Raw genomic sequence first — 21,390 nt, forward strand, 5'->3', positions numbered from 1 at the left:
CGTGTCAGCAATGATTAGTTTCTGCTTAGCTGTAATGCAATGTTCTAATGATATTTGATGTTTGATGCTTGTTTAATTTGATATATTGCCTGTCTTTCATTTCTGCTTATGTATTATGAGCCATTTTTCCTATGTCAATGGCTTCTAATGTAGTGTCAGCTAGTGATGAATTATCTTTCTATAGTTGGGTTTTATTTGAAATTAGTTATGCAGTTATGCAGTGTCATCTGTAGTATTTTTATATGAGAAATGTTTACAATGAATTTCTTGAAGGTGCTTTCTTTAAAAGTATCCGTTATGCTGGATGCTATCTTATGCAGCACTGCTGTCAGAGATTTCCTTTGGTCACAGTTATGTAAGTCCAAATTCAGAGCTCTATAGATGTTTAATAATTATATCCATACAAATTTGAGTAGTAGTATGTTCAAAATTATTATAAGCATGCATATGTATGAAACTTTTGTGTATTCTAGTCAGGAAGGTCAAAAATTTTGTTTGCTGTGCCAGAAGGTCAAATTTAGGAAGTTCTTCAAGTCATTTTCGGGGTTTTATTGCATTAAATATGCTTCCCCTGTGCTTTGTCCAGGTAATTAGTAATATTATCTGTTTTTTCCAAAACAAAGGAAAAAGAAACCAGATTAAGCATCTTGTGTGGAATTAAAGAACTTTGATTGCTGATAATTTTTTTGGTTTCAGTTTTCTGTTTGTGATCACTGTGAAGTCATCTTAAGGATAATGTCATGATTACAATATTCCAGTTTAAATGTCAGGTTATATGTAGCAAAACAAACTGATTTTAAAACTCACAATTTTAAATGAAGAAAAAGGCACAGTCATTGTGCTAAGACTAGACACGCTGAAGGGCAGACGAGTTATGATCACTTTAAATGTCAGGAAAGCTAACAAAATAGAAAATACGTTGGTTTTCTGGTTTTCTTAGACTTTATCTCGTTTCCTTACCATATGCGAACTTGATTAAGGCCCTATTTAGTATTGGCTTCAAAGCTACAGGTACTGTTGAAAATACTGTAACAATGAAATAAAAATTGATATTGTGTAATAAATATAATTTTGAAATGATAATTTTGAATAAAATAGTAAAGATATTATAAATTTTTTAACATACAAGTGTAGGTTACAATCAGTTTGACTTCGAAACTAGAACACCAAGTGTTTACTAAACACTAGTGTTGTAGCTTTTAAGCTATAACTGTCTAACCTCAATACTAAACAAAGCCTAACTTGTATGATGTTTAATTTCTACCATATTTCCAATTAGTATTATTTGTGGAAGGTTCAAACCACAATGCACACATTTTGTGCATTGTTTGTAGTGACTTTGTAGTGAATGACAACCTGGTTGCCAAAAGAAAGTAACTTAGATATCTTGTATATCATTTTGTTCAGCTCATTGCAAACGCAGATCATTCAATGATTAATGAAGCCCTTATTGGTCAGGAACAAACTAACTCTGACATTTATTTCTTTTATGGTTGGTGGGTTTTATACTGTGAAGACTTATCGCAATGTGATTAAATGGATAGTACATTCCATGATGGTCTGCATTGTAATGTCAGAAGATGACCAGTTTCAATTAATAGATGAGTTGATGTCCATGTTAGTTTCTAGGAAGTTGCAGTTCTATTCATAGAAAGTGTCATCTTGCTTGAGTATTTCCCTTCAACTAATTGAAGTTGCTTTGATTATTCGTACTTTTCATTTCTTTGGTGCTGATAGCCCAATTATAATATTATACTTTTAACTTGCAGAAATACTGTTATGTAAGTATGAATTTGAAACTTTTCCTTTATTTACTAAAATTATTTTAAGGAGCTCAAGCATCAGTTTTCTTATCAGTACGACTTTTGTCTTTACTAATTAGATAACATCTTCTCAGTCTCACTAATTCAGTCTGATAAGACTATTGTTCTCATTATGCAGCAACATCCAGTCCATTTAGCTTAAGCAGTATTTAAGTTGCCAGAAGCTATATAATCTATACAGAGACAGGAAGGAGGGTAAAACTTCATCTATTGCTTTCCAAAATTCAAAACTACATTGTAGCATTTCTAATCATTATCCTAAATACTATGATATAAGCTATGTAATTTACAAAACATCATAACTCAGTATTCTTCTTGTTTGAATAATGATTCATATCTATCTGCTATACTGCTTTCATTTCACATCGCCTTCAATAAAACTTAGTTTTTTCACTAAGGTTCACATCCCCTTCAACCCATAGCCGTGGAGCCGTCTTAAATGATCATCAACACGTTGCTGCTTTGGCTGTTCCTGCACATTCATTTTACATAGAAGAAAAGCCCCATCAATGTAGATAAATCGACCATGAGATCAAAGTATCACTCAACATAAAAGATGAATTGCTTTTTATTTGATACTCTATCAATCTTACATTTGGAAGCTATACTAATTCTGAGCTTGAGGAAAAACCTTGAAGTTGAGCTTCTCTCAACTGTTCGAGGATAATTAATTCAGATTGATGGCATTAAGTAAATGACTTGTTTATTAATGAAACTTTGTTCTTCACACTGATATATGTTTTTCCTATCCAAGGGCTTTAAGCCTTTAAGAAGAATGACTTTTTGGATTCCTTGTTGGTTTGGAGCTTATCTTGCAACTAACATAATTCTTGCCTCATACAGACAGGTGAATGGAAGAAAAAAACTGAGAAAAGTGTGCTATTATTACCTTATGGACTATCTCAGGCATTTATGAGTCTCCGCTGAGGAGATACTGCAGGACTGTGTCTTTGACCAACTTTAACTTCCAACATAGGAGTGACTGTTTCAAAAGCTTCTACGAGCAGTTCTACTTTTCTTTTCCGAGCTGGAGTTAGTTTAGCTACCACCTGCTGAAGTGCATGATCAAGCATCCATTCCTCAGCATTTTTTCTGTCTTCCATGTTTTGATGTCTGAGATGAACTTTCTCTGCTCCTTTGTCAGGTTCCAACGGCAGATATCGTGGCTCCCTTGGGTTGAATTTCCTCACCTTTTCCAATGACTTGATGAATCTCTTAAGGAGAATCACCTTTTTCAGATTGCTCCAGTTCTGCTGCACTCGTGGCTTAGATTTATTTGATGACTTTGAAAATTCTTCTGATTCATCTGGGGCAGGGATATTCTTAGAATTGAGCCTTGTTTCTCTTGGATCCACTGTTTTATCATTCTCCACTTTGGTGGTGTTAGATTCTCTATAGCTATCTTTAGTAGAACCAGTGGAAGTAGCGATGAAAAGTTCCCCATCTTCAATGTGTTTCTCATGGAGCTTCTGCGCTGAAATCATGTTGCCTGTTACTGATGGATCATCCATTGGATCATCTTGAATATCCGGAAGAGGAATTTCATCTATTGCTTCTTCAATGATTTTTATGGCTTCAATCTGGTCGCATTCGATCTTTTGGTAGTTTGCATTTTGATTGTCCACCAGTTTGTGATTCATCTGCAATGAATCCCTGCATGAATCAGCATCTTTCATTCCAAGCAATGCATTGTTGTTGCTCCCTTGTTCTTCCCTGTGTGAACCTTCAGAAATTGGTTCTGTTCCAGCTTCAGTGCTACCTGATACCATGTGTTTATATAATAAGTACCAGAGCCTCATGTATTTCTGTTTTTCTAACTTGGATTGTTGCTCCATGTCAATGGTGTCACTAGGCTCTGATTCCTCTAGTGCAGAAGACTTTTGGAGGACTTCGTATTGGGTATAAGCTTCTTCTCCGCAAACAGTCCTTGGTTCCTTCAACGGTTCAGAAAAGGCAGTGGAAGAGAGCACGTTGCTAACCGCAGTTGATTCCATGAAATTCTCTGGGCTTAAGCTTTTGGGCTGGCATGATTGTTTACCAGCTGCATTAAGTAAATTACCAGTCTCCAGCCTCTTGCTGTTGATTTTGATATCACGATCATGGAATTCTGAGTCAGAAGTCAAAGGTGCTTCTTCTGAGACTTTCAGAAGGGATTTTCTGCCGTTAGAGGTGCTCTTGCTGTTGTCTGGCTTTGAGGAGGGTTCACCAGACAATCTGGACTCTTCAGAATTTGTCAAAGATACGTCATTTACGCCTTGTTGATCATCTGGGGGAATAGAATTGTTTTCTCCCTTAACAACTTTGAAAGTTGCAGTCTCCCCTTCCTCTTCCTTCAAGTTTGATGGGGTCGTTTCTGAAGCCAATGGACCCACTGCTGTGTTACTACAACTAAATCCTAAGCTTCTTTCTTGGAGCTCAGAACATGTCCGTGGAATTTGCTTTTCTGCAGAAGGGAGGCTGCTGACATGGTCTATAGCACCTTCGATACTTATTTCAGGATATGATGGTTCATGAAGCAATCCAGATTCATTTTGGTCACCTCTTTGAATGGAGAAATCAGTAGACACTTGAAGTGGAGTTGAATGAGAGAAAGCTGTTGCATTTGATCTCAGATGAGTACTAATTTCTGGTAGTGGGGTGACTGTTTCAAAAGCTTGTACAAGCAGAGCTACTTTTCTTTTCTGAGCTGGAGCTAGTGTAGAAATAACTTGTCGGAGTGCATAATCAAGCATCCATTCATCAGCATTTTTTCTCTCTTCCACTGTTTGATGTCTCAGATGAACTTTTTCTGTTTCTGGATCAGCCTCAATGGGTAGAATTGGCGGCTTGCGGGGATTGAACTTATGCACCTTTTCCAATGCCTTCACAAATCTCTTGAGGATAATTACTTTCTTCAGATTGCTCCAGTTCTTGGAAATTGGCTGTCTAGATTTGTTGCCCACATTTATTGCTGTTTTCTCTTCTTCAGAGGTATTAATATTATCGGCTTCTAGTTGTGGTTCTTCTGGATCTTGTACCGAACTCTCTTTGGTGCAGTTGCCGTAACTTGAGATGCTTTGTTGTCCACCTTCACATTTATTATTTGCTAGGAGTTCTTGTTCTGAAGTTGCTTCAGTCGTAACAGATTGATCATGAGATGACTGATCTGGAATTTCTGAGAGGATTTTATCAAATGCCTCTTGTACCAACTTAATGGCATCACTCTGCCAGAGTTCAAACTTCTGGTCACCTGCATTATGATCCCCCATGCCCTTGCCCTCATCAGTTCCAGAAGCACTCTGATCAGAAACAGAGTTATTCTTCTGAGCCACCGTGCATCCGTCTTTATCATGTTCTGCTTTTTCCTTGCCATTATGAGGCAGCTCATTTTCATCTTCTGCAGCGACACCTGATGCCATGTGCTGATATATGAGGCCCCATAATCCAATGTATCTCGGCTTTCCCATATAGGATTTCTCTGATTGGTCAGCAGCACAATTCAGCAGAGAGTCTCCAGATTGTGGAAATCCTTCCTGTAAATCATTGTCTGGCTCAGAATCTTCCGGCTTTTCTTCATTGATTACCCTGGTTACTGTACGGGCTTCTGAAACTTCAATGTTCAATTCACAGCTACCTTTGAACCCTGCGAAGTTCAAATTTGCAAGTGTATCTCCATTGAGTTCTTTGTGAACTTTGGTGTCCACTGGAGCTCCCTTAGGGCTGGTGCTTATGACATCATCATGCTTTAAGGACGGATCATCAAATTGAATGGAATCTTTGAGCTCTGGTGAACCATAATCTATGATTTGGTGATTATCAGCAATGAGAATGGGCTTCTCATCTCCATCGTGATAGCTGGATGCAGCAATCTTCTCTTCCTTCTTCGCATAATTGGCTTCAGGATTCGATTTAACAGGTTTCATTGTACCATTCACATTTTCTGTGCCATGACCATCTGCTTCTTTAAACTCAGCCTTGAACACCTTTTTATTAACAGAGGATATTTCTCTTCCGGCTTGGGCTGTTTCTTGATCAGTGGAATCCCCATTAAAGACCATCTGACTTGTCTGAGCTGCTTTTCTTCTGCTCCTCGTACGTTTCACCTTAGGAACAGAGCAACTTTCTTGTTTCATGCTCTTCTGGGACTTCAAGGATCGCCTCCTCAATGAGATAAATCGCTTCAGTGGAGGTAGAGCACCATGAGGACCATGGCGATGCCCATGAAGAGAACAATAAGAATATCTACAAACTTTCATTGCTGAAATTCCTTCAGATTCACTTCCTCCTGGTTGAAGCTCCGCGCCATGAGGAAATTTAGCATCTTTGAGAGTTGAAGAACATGTTGCTCTGTAAATGCTTGGACCTGATATCACAGAAACTTCTGAGCTTTTCTTCATAGACGACCTCTTGGATTTCAAACTAGCTGTTTTTGTTAAAATCCTCTGAGGTCTCAGAGTAGCAGTTCTTTTAAAAGCTCTCACAGAAGCATCTGAACTTTTTTCATTCTGATCATTGCTACTATAACAGGATTCACAAGGCTGATCACATTGAGCATGCTCCTCTGCTGTAAACAGTCTTGATCTTCCAGAACTTGCAGGCTTGATTGATCTTGTCTTCTTCACTTTCTTCTTCAGGTCAGTTCCTCCAGATGATTTCCTCATCAAAGGCCTTCTGAATTTCATGCTAGACATTTTCGCTAGACTTTGAATTGGCTTGAAACTCGAACCCGCTGATTTCTGCCCAGAAAATGCAAGCAATGTTTGGTTTCAAACAACTTGAATTCTAATTTCTAAAAAGTATAGCTAAAACCAAAATAAATAAATAAATAAAATAAAGGGAACAAGAAAGAATAAGAATAAGAATTTCGATGACTTGCCTGAAAGCTCTCCTTCCTTGCATAGGAACTTGATTGTTCAGAGCTTGCACCAGAAAACAAGCCAGGACATTCACTGGAGGGTGATTTCATTGGTCTGACACATGATCTTAAGCTTGGCAATCTAGACAGCTTGAATGATCTCAATTTCATTTTGTTCTTTGTCTCTGTTCCTCCTCCTCTGTTTTCTCTCTCATTATCCTCAGAATATTTGTGACTTATAGACAGCATCTCAGGTTCAGAACAATTATCAGAATCTGCTTCTCTTTCAATCTTGCTTGAATCCATTCTTAACTCTTCTAATAGAAGAGATTTTGCCTTTTGTGAATTGCAGAATCAATTTGAGATGGGCAATTCTTGTTTTCTGGGAAAGTTAAAAACTTGGAAAGTTTCAAAAGATGACACAAACACAAGAGATTCCAAAGTTTGTGTTTTGTCTACTTCATATTAAAATCTGAGCTTTTAATTTGCATTGGGCATTAGTTGAGATAAGGAGACGCTAGAAGCCTTGACTTGTTTGTTCAAGGAGGTGAGAACTGACTTGTTCTTGTTGAATTGACTTCAAAGTTTGGTAAAAATTTTTATTCATTCACTTGTATGAATGGCCACTGATAATTAAAATAAAGAGAAGTTTTTTAGTAAAATAAGAGTTGTGTGATAAATTCATAGGCTGGAAATTGTTTTGTGTGGAGAGGTTTTTAATTAGATCTGGTGGGTCGCACATAACATGTTTGCATGATAAGAAAGATTGGCTATTTTATCTACTTAATTATTACAATTAAGTAGAAAATGGTAACCACAAGTTACTTGGTGATGTAAGTAACCATTCTACGTTGGGTTTCCTTGTATTAAAAAAACTAAGCTAATTTGAATGAGTAAATCTCACTGAATTTTCTAATTATTCAACTAACTACAATCTAATCTCTTTGGTTTGAAAAGTAATGATGGTTTTCATGAATCTCGTTTAATTTTAATAGGGTTTTCGGAGGAATTTTAGTGGAGTTTCACATTTTAGCGATCTTCAAAATTTGTGAAGAAAAATTATGAAAATGGCCTCAAAACTTTTTCAATTTGGAAAATGATTACGGTAAAACTTTTCTTATTTGAAATTTTAAAGGTCAGATTTCCAACCAAATTAGCCCTGAAATTTTGTGTTACACTTAACTTTTCTTCTGACACAATTGATACATGCTCAAAATCATTCATTGCTCTTGCATCTTTCTATCACTCCCATTAATCATCATTTTATCAATCGTTGAAAAGAAATCAACAAGTGAGGATTTAGATAGTTTATATATTTGATTCAAAATTTTAAACTTTATTAAAATTTAAAAAATTATTAAGTTATATTATTTAATAGTATATAATATCATTATTTCGAAATTTTAAATATATATATTAATATAATGATATTATATATTATTAAACCATATAAATTACATGTAGCAAATAAACTTATATTACCGTGGAGTGTTGCTACATGTAAAAAATGGGGATTTTTGGGTCATTTTTCTAATTTTGTAAATTTATTAAGACCGCCAGCCAGACCACAACTAATTTAAAGGAAATTTATGTAATAAAAAAAAATTTAAAGGAAAGGCAACATAAAACCGCGTTGCACGTGGGGACCAATAAATATTTGCTCCATGTGGGGCCAAGCTAATTGAGGCGTAACTGTCGGTGATCGTGTGGTCCTCTGTCGTCCATCATGACAATCTTCTTGATTTTATGATTTATTTATCAATTGTGGGACTATACGACACCTTTTTGTAACTTTAGCAGATTAACAGTTGTCGTTTATACAAAACAAAGGATCTAGACACTTTGCAACAGTTGCAAGGTACCGCAACTTTTTCCTTTTCTAATTCAGCTAATAGATTTAATCTAAAAAATCCTCAACGGTTAGAGATTTGTTTAATTAGCTGTTAACATTGCAGTCTCTGATGTTTATGGGAAATTACAAACACTAATAGTTTTAAAATATTTACACACGTAAGTTATATTGTTTAAATTTTTTAATAACTAAGTTAATAAGTTTGATCATAAAAACGAATGATGGTATAAGAGCACAGTGTAATCTCACAATAAATAATTTTTTTATATAATATACATTTAATATAGAATAAATAAATTAAATACATATTAAAAATATGAGTTTTTAACGTTTCAATGTTTAAAAAAATTAGAAAATAAAAAAGAGTAGATATAAAAAAATATATATTCGGTTGTAACACTTTATTATTTTACCATTACAAAAATTTTACTATCACATTTTTCTTTATAGTATTTAGTTGACATGTTAATTTATTTGTACATACTACTTTTTAGTTATCTATAAAATATCAACATTAACATTAAAAATCAAAAGAGCCATTTTAGATTTCTAAATGTGGCATAACAAAATCATCTAGAAAGATTAAGTAAAAGAATAATATAAAAGAAAGCTAGTTTAAAAATTTTTTAAAAAATAATTCAAAAGTTTTTAAACTTTATATTTCTTGAAAATTATCCATTTTCTTAATTTTTAGAAATTTGGGCTTGTGAATCCTTACAATATTATCTTATTCTTGATTAAAAGTGATTGGATATTAAATTTATTAGTTTCTCAATACTCTTGTAAATGAAGATGGTTGCTTTTTCTTTTTTTTTGGCGAAAGTTAATAATCCATTGTGAAAATTTCTTCGCAACGGTGATTTTATAATAATTTTATGTTTCATTATTTTGAAATCGTCACTACCAGTCTTGTGCCAGTGTAATTGGTCGTCACTAAAAACCATATGTCTTGTCGTAATTAATTAAATACTTCATGGCTCATTGTTGCGACATTTGCATCCCTCTCAGCCATCATTACTCAAGACTCAAGTGTTAATAACAATTAGAAGATTATTTCAAAAGTCATTTTATCCTTAGTAGGGGACTTTATATAAAAGTTTAATCATTTAATTCTTTTTTTAATTTTATGAAAATGTCAAGGACTACGATATAATTAAGCCACGAAAACACAAAAGTTGTGGCATGTTGTAACCGTTGCAACATAGTTTACCCCAAAAGTAAAATAATTTGTTATAAATTTAAGATCTAAAAAACAATTGTTATAAATTTTATGATAAATTAAAATAAATAAATTTAAATAACCAATTTGATAATAGTCGGCAATGTTTAGATGGTAGAATTAAGTATGGGATTAAACTAATTTTTTGATTAAATATTTATTTTATTTTTGACAAGTTTAGTTGGATTGGACTAAGGATGATTAAATTTAAATTTAATCCTAAAATAATGTAATTAGTTAGTCTAATTTATTCATGGGTTTAGTTGGAATAGGATTAAAAAAAAAATCCATTTATGAGACTTTAATTCATATCATTATTTTTTATTTATACCTAATATTAATTAATTAATTAATTTTTATTTATGATTTACTTAAAACTTATTTTTTATTTATTATCTATAATTTGATTAAATTGGTACTTTTACTTCAACTAAATTCAACTAACTCTTGAGATTAAAATTTCATTACTTGTTTATTTACTAATTTATCAATACAATTGATCATTTAACAATTTACTACATTATTGAGTGTAAATTTAATGATCACTAATAAATACTAAATAATCATGAAAATTAATAATACCATTAATTATTTGATTTTATATAATATTTTTAAATATTTGATAAAAGTTAATTAAATATCTAATTTTTTAATTTCTTTTTTATTTGTTCATTATATTATGACTACCCAGTAAATTATTTACAATATATTTTAATTTTCTTATTAATTTATTTTTAAATTTATTATAATTATTATTATAGAATTTCATGAATAATTAATATTTATATTTAAATATCAATTTGAATGCTATTTAATATTATTTAAATATAATTGAACATAGTCTAATCCGGTACAATACTAAAGATAACATAAAATAATATCGCTTAATCCAATCCAATTCTAATAATAATTAGTCTAATTTAATCTTACGTGTCAAATGTATCCTAATATAATTAGGTTATAGAATCATGATTTCAATAAATGCAACATTATCACTGTGTAAGTATTATTTATTTTTTAATAGCAAATTTTGTAAATAAATATAGCAAATGAAATTATATGATTGTTTAAGAAAAAAGGAAAAAAATTGTTCCAAATGTAATAAACTTAATCTTTTGGCGTTACGTGTAAATAAAATTGCACCCACCTTATTAAATTATTCCATAATACATGTAGTTCTATTAATTTTTTAACATGTTTAAGGGCCAATTTAATAATGTTATAACTTTTAAAATAATTGTTATTAGCTAATTACAGAATAATTAGTTGTGAAAAGAATCAATTAAACATTCGGTAAAATTTAACTTTAAAAGTATTGTGAGTTTAAAGACAGCTGTATGTGTTTGGTAAATCATAATGTCTAACTGCTAAAAAATGTAAATAACTGAATTGAACATAGTATAAATAAACTTATTTAAACAACTATAAACATGCATATAAATTTTTTTACTATGTACATATAATAATTGATAATTAAATAAATGTTTTATATTATTCATTTTATTTTTTATTTTAATATAATTGGCAATAATAATAATCTCTTCAAAGTTAATGATTTTATTTCCTAATTAATGAGGATAATTTTAAATTTTTATAATATATATGAGGATATATATAAAATTGCATTAAGTATAAAATTGATTTTCAAAATCAGGTTTTGAAAAGTTATTCCTTCTTTACTTTTCAAAACATGCTGTAGGATGGATTGATTTTGATAAAAGTGATTTAAAAAAAATTATCAAGCATTAAAATTAGCTTTTCAAAATTATTTTTGAGGCTCCCAAAAGCAATCTGAAATCAACAATTTAGATTAAGTGTTGATTTGGGCTATAGGTTAGTCTTTTCACAATATCATTTATAATAATAATGTTTACAATAATGCACCAGTTTTGTCCTTGGAATATATTACATTTTGGCTATTGCATGAGGGACCATTCTCTGTTTTAGAAGGGGGTCAAGTGGATTACAAGTATCTTGGCTGTTAGGACATGAATTCATGGGCGCATGCACAAGAACATTGCCAAACTTGTTATTAACTGAAAATCACTCTATTATGCTAATTTGATTGAATGTTAGATAAATGGGCAAGATTAGTTCACTTTGCCACAGGGTTTTCCGGAAGTCGCAACAAAATAAGAGTCGCACAGATCGCTCAGGCTTCATCTGCATTGAATGGCCATCAATGAGTGTCAAGTGTCTTCAGTTAATAGTCTGCAATTGCCAAATGAATAGTATTAGCAAGGAGTTTCATAGCATTAACAGTTTATTAATCACATGAAAAAGAAATCAGAATGCAGTTATAGTGACTTACTTTGAGGAACACTAATTATTTTCAGCACTAATGTGATTGTTGCCCAAGTTATATTTGTGACAAAATGAATCATTTCACTTTTCTAATCATTAGACCTTTGAGTGTGTATAGAAGCTACATATGATGCAGACGGAGGTTAAATTTTAATGGGGCATCATGGACTCGAAATGTACAGATAACCGTGCAAAGACAGTCCAGTAATGCAGGTAAGTTCAAATGAAACTAGCTGCAGTCATTATTACAGAAATGGTCTAGTTTCCACTTCGAACATCATATATATTGATATGCTAAAATCAACATACCTTTCAATTAGCTTCCAATTTAGAATGTTGACGGAACTTTGGGCATTATAACCAAAGATGCTTGATTCGCTGTAAGCCATTATCTTAATCTGAAAAATTGTCTACAAAAGGTAGCAAACCAACAGCAAATTGACTGTGGAGGCAAGAATGGAAAGACTGTGGCTGCGAACTGCAATCGAGCAAAGGATTAATTGTTGGATGTGAACCTGAATTAAGAGCTTCTGGAGAGACGACTTTGTCGGGTCTGGAATTGACTGATGAACGACAAAGCGGCAGACAGATAAAGCTGCTCACACGACAACAACTTGTGTCATATAAGAAGCATAAGTGATGCACGTGACTTGCACGATCAGGAATAAACTCATGCTTAGATTAAACGGCAACTGCAAGTGCTGTTTCAATAACTAAAAGGCTGTTAGTTTTGGCGGGAACTTTCTGGGAGCGTGAGCTGACGAGTAGTAACAACATCTGGATCCTTCCAGAGTTATATATAAGGTCTCTAAGTCCAAGCTTAGGTTAATAACGTTCCTTGTAACAATCTCTCTGAATCTTGTAAACTGTCGAGCATCAAAGAAAAGCTATGGCTTCTGTTTCTCAAGAGGATGTAGGCTACCTAGCCGAACCTCTATAATTCTCTTTGTGTTCAGTTTTCATTCTCTTAATCTTTGTTTCTGTCTAAACACTCTTGCCTTGTTTCTGATTGCAATCTTGGGATTTCATTCTTGTATTAATAAGATCAGTGTGTGGAGATTTCTTGGGGATAGAATTAGATTTTAATCTACTCTAATTCACAACATTAATCACCGGTCCAATTAATATGAATGATAAGAAACATTAAAAAAAAAAAAAAACTATTAGGGGAAACGGAGGAAGCAGAGGAAAAGCAGGACCTTACCAGTGTAAACTGTAAAAATTCCGGGCAAAGACTGCAGCAAGAAAGCTTCCAAAAAAAGCAGAGTTCACAGATTATTCTCATGATGGCTCGTCACTCATCAACATTTATCCTCATCCAGATGTCCCTCAAGATGATTCTATCAAACGGCTGTGATGAAGTCTGCCTATGGATGTTTCAATTCTCCTTTCCCGCCAATAATCTATCTCTTTTCGACATTTCAACAAACACCTCTGTGTTTTCATCAAACCCCTTCTCCTTTAACTTATTTTCATACAAAATAAAAGCAGAGAGTACATTTCATTGTACCAATTCTCACCGTCCAGCAGAATCAGAGAACAAAAGGGTCAGTCAATGATTGAAAGCAATTCGTAAACATGGGATTGATAATTTGACGAAAAAATCCCGTGTAAAGCCAAAATATTATAGCCAGGAACCTTACTTCATTTAAAAAAAAAAAAAAAAAAAACAGAGTGTGGCAGTCAAAGCTAAAATTAAATTTTTTACCCCTTATTTTCCTAAGATTCAAACTCGTAGATCAGGCTCCTGGGATCGAAATTGAAATTCTGCACTCATGACATTCGAACTCTTGTGGAAATACAGAGGGTAACCGCCGGCAAAAAAACTTTCAGTTAAATTTTGCAAATACCCTCATTTGATTTCACAGAATTTTAGCGACAGAGGTTTTGGCGGGAAATACAAGAAAAGTTATATTAGTTTGAGACATCTTATCAACTTCCCAACCGTGGATCCGTGGCGCAATGGTAGCGCGTCTGACTCCAGATCAGAAGGTTGCGTGTTCGATTCACGTCGGGTTCAATTCCCAAAATTTTGTCCTTCCGCCATTGTTAATTTTTCTTTTTAAATCTCTCTTGTGCTTGCTTATAATTAGAGATTTAACTGGAAACACTGTACTGCTGCTATCAATATTTGGGATGTAGCTCAGCATATGCAGAAGCGGAAGCTGTGGTTTATAGGTGGCCAATTATTGAAATTGATTCTCAAATGATGGCTAATTTAATTAAGGGAAATTATCAGCCATATATTCTTAAATGACACCAGTATCAAACGTGCCACAATATTTTTTAAGTGTATCACTCGTATACCCTAAGTTGACAAAATACTTCTACTGTCCACCAATCCGTTAACTGCTGTTTGCGAGCGCTGACATCATAAGGGTAATCTAGTCTTTTTTTAAAAATGACATGTCATCCCATTTACTTAGTAAAAAACGACATGTCATATGATATATTTTGATAAAAATGACATGTCATCTCATTTATCGGATAATTGTTAATAATTGCTAAAAATAAAAAGTTACTTTACAATCGAATTTACTCATCCAAAATTTAACCTAAATTATTGAAGATCTACTCCTCCAAGCTCAAACTTGAATTTTTTATGGTATAATATGTATAATTGTAAATAATATGTTGTTAATATTTTTTGATGGTATAAGATGAATATTTTTTATGGATAATTGTTAATAATATGTACCATTAATAATTCATATTTTTTTAATAAAAAAATGTATTGTTAATAACAAAATAAAAAAAATTGTGTATTGAAAATTTACATTAATTTTCAAGGTAAATTTATTTTTTTTTACCTTATTTTGGGTTTAAAGGGTAAAATAGTTATTTTGCTCAAATTCTTTAAAGTTCTTAACAGTAGTAAACGGAAAGGTGGACACCAGAACTTTTTTGTCAACTTAGGGTATACGCGTGATAAAAGCGAAAAGTGTTGTAGCACATTTGATACTGATGTCATTTAAGGGTATATGATTGATAATTTCCCTTTAATTAATAATAGAAAGGATAGCAAGAACGAGATTTTGTGGAACATTTCATAAATCTAAGGTAAGATACTCAAGATCTTGTAATGCAATTATCCTTTTTTAACTATGTCACCTTTAGATAATTTTGAAACTGTTTTTTGGGTGGGTTCGTTTTCAATAAAGATCATGAATGTATTCACTTTGTTAAATGAATAAAAGTTACACTTTCGTATTAAAAAAATAGTGACCACAAAATATCAAGGATTCATTGGAAAAACTTTGTTCCTTAAAAGTAGGTAGAAATAACATCTATAAATCCATTTTGAGCTTTAATTATTTTTTGGGTAATAATTTTTTTTTTCATTTTTATATAAAAAGAGTTCTTTTTTCAAAAAGGTATTGAACGGATCTAAACCAAAATTACAGTACAATTTGGACTATATTTGAGTGTTTGTGGATTGGTCAAATTTGTAAAACTATTAAAATCACTAAAATATAGCCCTAGCTACAGGCCAGATCAAGAAAATGTAGGCCCATAGGAAAAAAATTTCAATATTGTAATTAAACATTATTTTGTTTTAGGTGTTAAACTAGTAAAGTTTATGTTTAAAGATTTGGGGAAAAAAATGTACGTTCAATTTTATTTGTATAACTTTGAAAAATGTAGATTATGGGGGATTTTTTTTCTCGATTATTTTGGAGAGTAAACTTTTAAGCTAATGAGTTGTACTACAAGTTTATGGATTTAAAATCCCAATAAATTTCATATTCTATTAAACTTATAGAATAGCAAAAACTTTAAATTTTTTTTATATACATAGCGTTCTAGAATTTAAAATAAAATAAATGGTGATGAAATTGAAGAAGGATTCAATATTGAAAATTTTAAACTACCTTTTAAATTTTAATATATTAAAATAGATATAAACCACTTTTTGAATTTTATTGGGCCTTTAAAATATGTTTAAAAAGACATCTGATTGGCCTTTATGATATATTGAAAAAGAAATAAAACTTATTCACTTAAAAATTTTACTTTCAAAGCAAAAACTAATATGTAAAAAAAAAAATAACTTATCCTAAATTGGAGCCTTAATTATAGGTGGACACTAGCCATTACTACCTGGCAATAGGTTGTGTTTGAGCAATATTGTGTCATGTTCTTATCGTGTTATGTTAAATTATAACTCATCTATTAATCCATTTGGGTAAAAAAAGTACAAAAGCCAAGTTCCAAAACCATTTGTTATTGTTATCAACCTGAATAAACCCATTTAGCTGTCTCTTTTTAGTAAATTTAAAATAACTGTTATATATTTTTAGTTCAAAGCACATAACAATTTACAAAACAAGCTTTTTAAAAATATAGTACAAACAAAAAGTTGTTAACAATTTACAAAATAGACTTTCAAACACATGCCACACAAAAGAAAATCTTAATATTCTTTATGTTTAACATGATCTAATAGTATAGTCCATAAATAATCAATAATTTAGTTGTAAGTACCAATATTAGTAATTAAAATTATAAAAAGAAATTGTATTACCTAAAAAATCGACAATGAGTCGATGGTTGCTCCTAGTTTTAAAATAAGTATCTACGGATTTTACAGTTTATGGTAACTTTATATAATTAGTCAATTTAAAGTATGTTTTTAGTAGATTTTGGGCACACATATGAACACCATAAAACCAAGCTAAGAATAATAAATTTATTTTTATTGAAAAGTAGGATGCCTAGTGTTGTGCAAATTTTAATGTACTCGCAAGCGCACGAATCTATTGTAGTGTAGATCAATGGTGACGAGTGTCGATCCCACGAGGAGGTGGATTTTAATTATATATAGAATTAATTTTGTAAATGGGTGGTTGGAATTATGGTGGAAATGATTTGAAATATGCTACAACTTAAATTAAAATGGCGAGAATAAATTCTAAAATTGGTATTGAAATGGCGAGAAGAAATTGAAGAGAATTCTATTGAAATGACGCACTTGGGTATCCGGATCCGTATCAACATGCATCATGGGCTAAATAATCCGTATTAATGCCAATTAAATCATGAGGGGGGAATCCACACCTCATGAACCACGCTCTAATCAATATGGTGCTAAGGGCTTATCGTGCCAAATAATAATAACCTTATACTAGAGAGCCGGTGTGACCAAGGCGGTATCTAGACAAGACTATTATTATTTGTCGACGAGAAGTCAAAACATCCACAAAAATTAGAGGGGAAGAGAAAATAAATTTACCAAATTAAGCCCATGACACATGTTGAGACTTCACCTTCAACCCAAGCTTGAAAGAAAATTAGCCACTCATAGTTGAACTAGGGGCAAAATAGGAATTTATTAAAATACGAAGAAAATACAAGATGGAGAGGGAATTACAGAAAATGGATCCCAAAAATGGATTCAGAGATATCAAATTAGGGGGGAGAGGCCCCCTTTTTATAGATACATGGAGTAAATCATGGCCATCGGATTAAAAACAGTTTGGACGCTCAGGATTGCGCCACGTCATCAGTCAACAGTCCACGGTTTGACCACGCGGATGAACAGTAACACGGTTTGACCCGACTTTGAACAGTAACGCGGTTTGACCCGGATGAACAGTAACGCGGTTTGGTTGAAAATAATCCTGTGTGATGCATGCACCGTACACGAGATTTTTCGTCCACTGATATGCTGCCACGTCACCATCAACAGTACATAAGAATTTTAGTCCAACAGGATCGTGACACCTCATCAGTCAATGCCACATCATCGGTCAATGCCACGTCATCATCCGTCTATGTGAACAGTGTTGTGAACAGTAACGTATACAGTACCGTTCACGTGAATAGTACCGTACATGTGAATAGTGCCATTTTTCCTTTTATGCTCCTCCTAAGGTTTTCGACCGTCCTGAGTTCAAAAGTGATGTCCGTTTTGCCGTCTGATCTCTCCTTTATTGTGAAATGACTATAATGCCCCTAAAATACATAAAATACTCAATTAAAATAAAACACATGCAATTAAATCACAAGAAGGTTAAATACATAAAAGTAAGGGTTGTTAGTAAGACTTGAAATGTAAAATGACGGTTTTCTCCTTTATAAATATGCATTTTCTAACACTCAACACAACCCCCAACCAGCTTATTGCTAGTCCCTAGCAAATAAAGCGAAAACAAAATTCAAATTCAAAATAATTTTTTTTTTTTTTGTTTTAATAGAAACACTCGTATTTATTCCATCAGATTAATGATAGCAATCAAATAAAAGTATAAGCATTATCTCCAGTCTAAAGCAACATCACACCCACATCAACCATCCACATGAATTAGCCCAGTAGACTTTGTTTTAGCTACTCTCAAGAATGACATGTCAAACCCCAAAATCTCACTGGAAGTAGTGACACTCTCACAAATAAATTAATCCCAATAAAAATAGTCACTCCAATGAATGGTAATTGAGAGAGAAAATAATAAAGAAGTGATATCACATGCTCTCACCAAGATGAAATAAATATGCCCTCAGCTTAGAAATAATACGATCTCAAGTCAAATAAAATGTTAGTCAACCCACTTTATTTATCTTTTTTTTTTTTTTAATTATGCATCACTACATCTTTTTAGCCCATATAACTAGCTTCTACTTCAAACTATAGTTCCCTAAAATCAAGAAGGACTTTTATTAGGGCGAAACGTAGGCTAGGGACATGGCTAACAAAGAAGGAAAATAAGGAAAACAAAGTGTATGTTTGAGAAAAATGCAGAGAATTTTTTTTTTTTTTTTTTTTTTTTTTTTTGGAAGTTGCAAGGTGGATTTCACCTATTTTTATTCTTTTGAAACAACAACTTTTGTTTTTGTTTTTGTTTTTGTTTTTTTTTTTTTATTTGGCATAACTTCACTGAACAAAATAATTATTTACATTTTCTCAAACATAAATAGGTGATGGAACTTATAAGATATCGGGTAATACTCCAAATCGGAGTGGGTCAAGATGATAAGTTGACAAAGAAAAGGTTTTTTTTTTTTTTTTTTTTTTTTTTTTAAAGGCTCAAAAGGGTTAACTATGGATATTAAATAAAAGGGATGGCTTGAAAGGCTCAAACGGATCAAAGATGGCCTCTCCATCGTCTTTTAGGGCTCTAAATAATCTTCCATATCTACTAGTTAGATGGGCCTCCAAATGTAGCAACACACTCTTTTTTCTTTTTCTTTTTTTTCTCTTTTTTTTTTTTATTTTACAATTTTTTTTTTTTTAAGGGTTAACTCAAAAGTAATTTAGAGATCGTGTATAAAATAATAAACTGCTAAGCTGTATAAAGAGTGGGCAAAAGGGTTATTCTCCAAGAAAAATAATAGGCTCAAAAACTCACTTGGTACTTATTATGACATGTTCATTCCTTCAAGCAACTCATATTTGTCTCCAACATCAACATGTAGAGTAGCAAACATAATGTAACATCACTTAAGACCAAAGATAATACAAATACTAAAATTTGAAATTAATCATGTCATCCAATGTTAAAATAAATCAAACAATTTTTTTTTTTTTTTCAAACAACATTCTACCCCCCAATCTATTCTAAGCATGAAAGGAAAATATGCATGCAGAAATGTGAAAATGATGTATAAAAACTAATTAGAAAAGTTACACGTAAAATGATAGAAAACGAAAATGATTTTTTTTTTTTTTTAAAAGAAGATGCGTTTCTAGAGGAACTACACTCCATATTCAGCCATCTTCGACTCAAAAGTTGGAAAATGTATATTTATAGAGGAGAAATTAAAGAAGAAAAATAAACATAAACACATAATAAAGAAAAAGAAAATGTCTGAATTTTTTTTTTTTTTTTGAATTTTTTTTTTTCAAACAATGAAGATGCGTTTCTAGAGTAACTACACTCCATATTCAGCCATCTTCAACACAAAAAGTTAGCAACAGTTAGTTTCTACAACAAAAAATTAGTAAAAACTTAACCAAAATTCCACAATTGTCGACTATTCCCTCCCCCCAACCAGAACGAAACATTGTCCTCAATGTTTGAAATGAAAGAAGTAGAGTTTAGAAGACATCACCTGGGTGGTGCAACACAGAAGAAAATATTTACAGGCGGAGAGTTAAATCTAATTTGTACTTCTTACTGCGGCTACTGTTACCATCATTATTTGGACGCTCCAACACAAAGGTCCAGGGGTCTGGCTCCGGTCGATAAGCTTGTAACATATCAAGTAGCTCATTAGCAGTGTGAGCACAAATAAAGAGTTTTTTCGCATTAGAGGGAATGAAATAGTTTTTTATTGCATGGTTAAGAAATGCGATAAAGCCATCATAAAAGTTATTGACATTTAACAAACCGATGGGTTTCTGGTGAATGTGTAGATGGGCCCAAGATGCTAGCGTGATAAGTGCCTCTAGTGTTGCAAGATCTCCTGGAAGGAAAATAAAAGCATCAGCATGATTAAGCATTTCAGTTATTCTTTCTTGCATACCTGAGACGACTAACTCTTCTCCAGTTGATGAGTCAGACGAACTGCCCAATGGTTTTAAGACTCTTGGGATGATGCCTAACACTTGACTTCCTCTGATAAAAGCTGCTTCTGAGACCATTTTTGATAACCCTCGATTACCTCCTCCATACACCAAGTGTAATTTTCTCGCTGCTATGCTTCGACCAAGATCTATGGCTGCCTCAACGAACTCTTTATGTTTGCCATAGGTAAATCCAGAAAGCACACAAATGTTCTTGAATTGTCTATTGGGAGTAGCTGCCATTGTGATACTTCTCGAAAACAATTTGTGAGTGCTTGACAAAAAAGAAATCACATTTAAGAGTCTTGGTGATAGTGGGTCATGGTTGTGTATGAGGTAATATGTCAGTGTCAAATAACGCGTAAAGCACGTGGCTCGCAAGTCAAAAAGAAAACAGTAAAAAGGAAAAAGCAAACAGTAATAAAATTATTAAAGACAATAATGCAAACAATAAGACAATAGTGAAATAAAATAACAATAAAGTAAAAGGATATTTACAGGTAGTTGCGACTGTGGCTCACATCTTCCTCTGGTTTTACGTCCAGAAACGGCTTGAACGCCCTCTATGGGTTGAGGATAGGCTTCCTATCCAGTTTTCTTATAAACTGGCAAACAGGGTCGTTTATAGTCAGATTCCCGAGACTATATCGTGCATGCTCTTTCTGGAATAATGGCCATAACTGGAGAATCGCTCCTTGCACATATCCACTGGGATGCGTTTCAAGAGACAAAAGGATATCATCCAATGACTCCTTATTCAAGCCATCCCTAATGAATTGAATCTTATCTTCCCTGTTATCAGACACCATTCCTAAAGAACATGGGTTTTTATTGCAACTCATTCTGGCACACTTA

At 32.7% G+C, this 21,390-nt stretch overlaps 1 protein-coding gene, 1 long non-coding RNA gene and 1 other non-coding gene across 3 annotated transcripts; 1 reads left to right on the forward strand and 2 right to left on the reverse strand.

Annotated features, from left to right (window-relative positions):
- Nucleotides 1-2,014: 2,014 nt before the first annotated feature.
- Nucleotides 2,015-7,285, reverse strand: LOC102609066 (calmodulin binding protein PICBP). Its single transcript, XM_006491500.4, has 3 exons — nucleotides 6,679-7,285; nucleotides 2,713-6,538; nucleotides 2,015-2,295 (listed from the first exon to the last, which is right to left on the reverse strand). Exons 1-2 carry the CDS (start codon nucleotides 6,961-6,963, stop codon nucleotides 2,726-2,728), a joined length of 4,098 nt encoding a protein of 1,365 aa, XP_006491563.2. The 5' UTR covers nucleotides 6,964-7,285; the 3' UTR covers nucleotides 2,015-2,295; nucleotides 2,713-2,725.
- A 4,332-nt stretch (nucleotides 7,286-11,617) lies between these two features.
- LOC112495817 (uncharacterized) lies at nucleotides 11,618-14,243 on the reverse strand. The gene is made up of 3 exons (XR_008051898.1): nucleotides 13,237-14,243; nucleotides 12,342-12,627; nucleotides 11,618-11,939 (listed from the first exon to the last, which is right to left on the reverse strand). It is a non-coding gene; the product is annotated as an uncharacterized LOC112495817 (long non-coding RNA).
- TRNAW-CCA (transfer RNA tryptophan (anticodon CCA)) lies at nucleotides 13,981-14,052 on the forward strand. Its single transcript has one exon. It is a non-coding gene; the product is annotated as a tRNA-Trp (tRNA).
- Nucleotides 14,244-21,390: the final 7,147 nt, after the last annotated feature.

Source organism: Citrus sinensis, chromosome 9, assembly GCF_022201045.2.
Source record: "Citrus sinensis cultivar Valencia sweet orange chromosome 9, DVS_A1.0, whole genome shotgun sequence".
In the NCBI taxonomy this organism is placed as follows: Eukaryota; Viridiplantae; Streptophyta; class Magnoliopsida; order Sapindales; family Rutaceae; genus Citrus; species Citrus sinensis.

Excerpts from the sequence above, each read along its gene's own strand:
- LOC102609066 (XM_006491500.4), bottom strand. The coding sequence starts at position 6,963 with ATGGATTCAAGCAAGATTGAAAGAGAAGCAGATTCTGATAATTGTTCT. Across the intron at positions 6,539-6,678 it reads CAAGGAAGGAGAGCTTTCAG|AAATCAGCGGGTTCGAGTTT; the intron begins GCAAGTCATCGA and ends TTTTCTGGGCAG.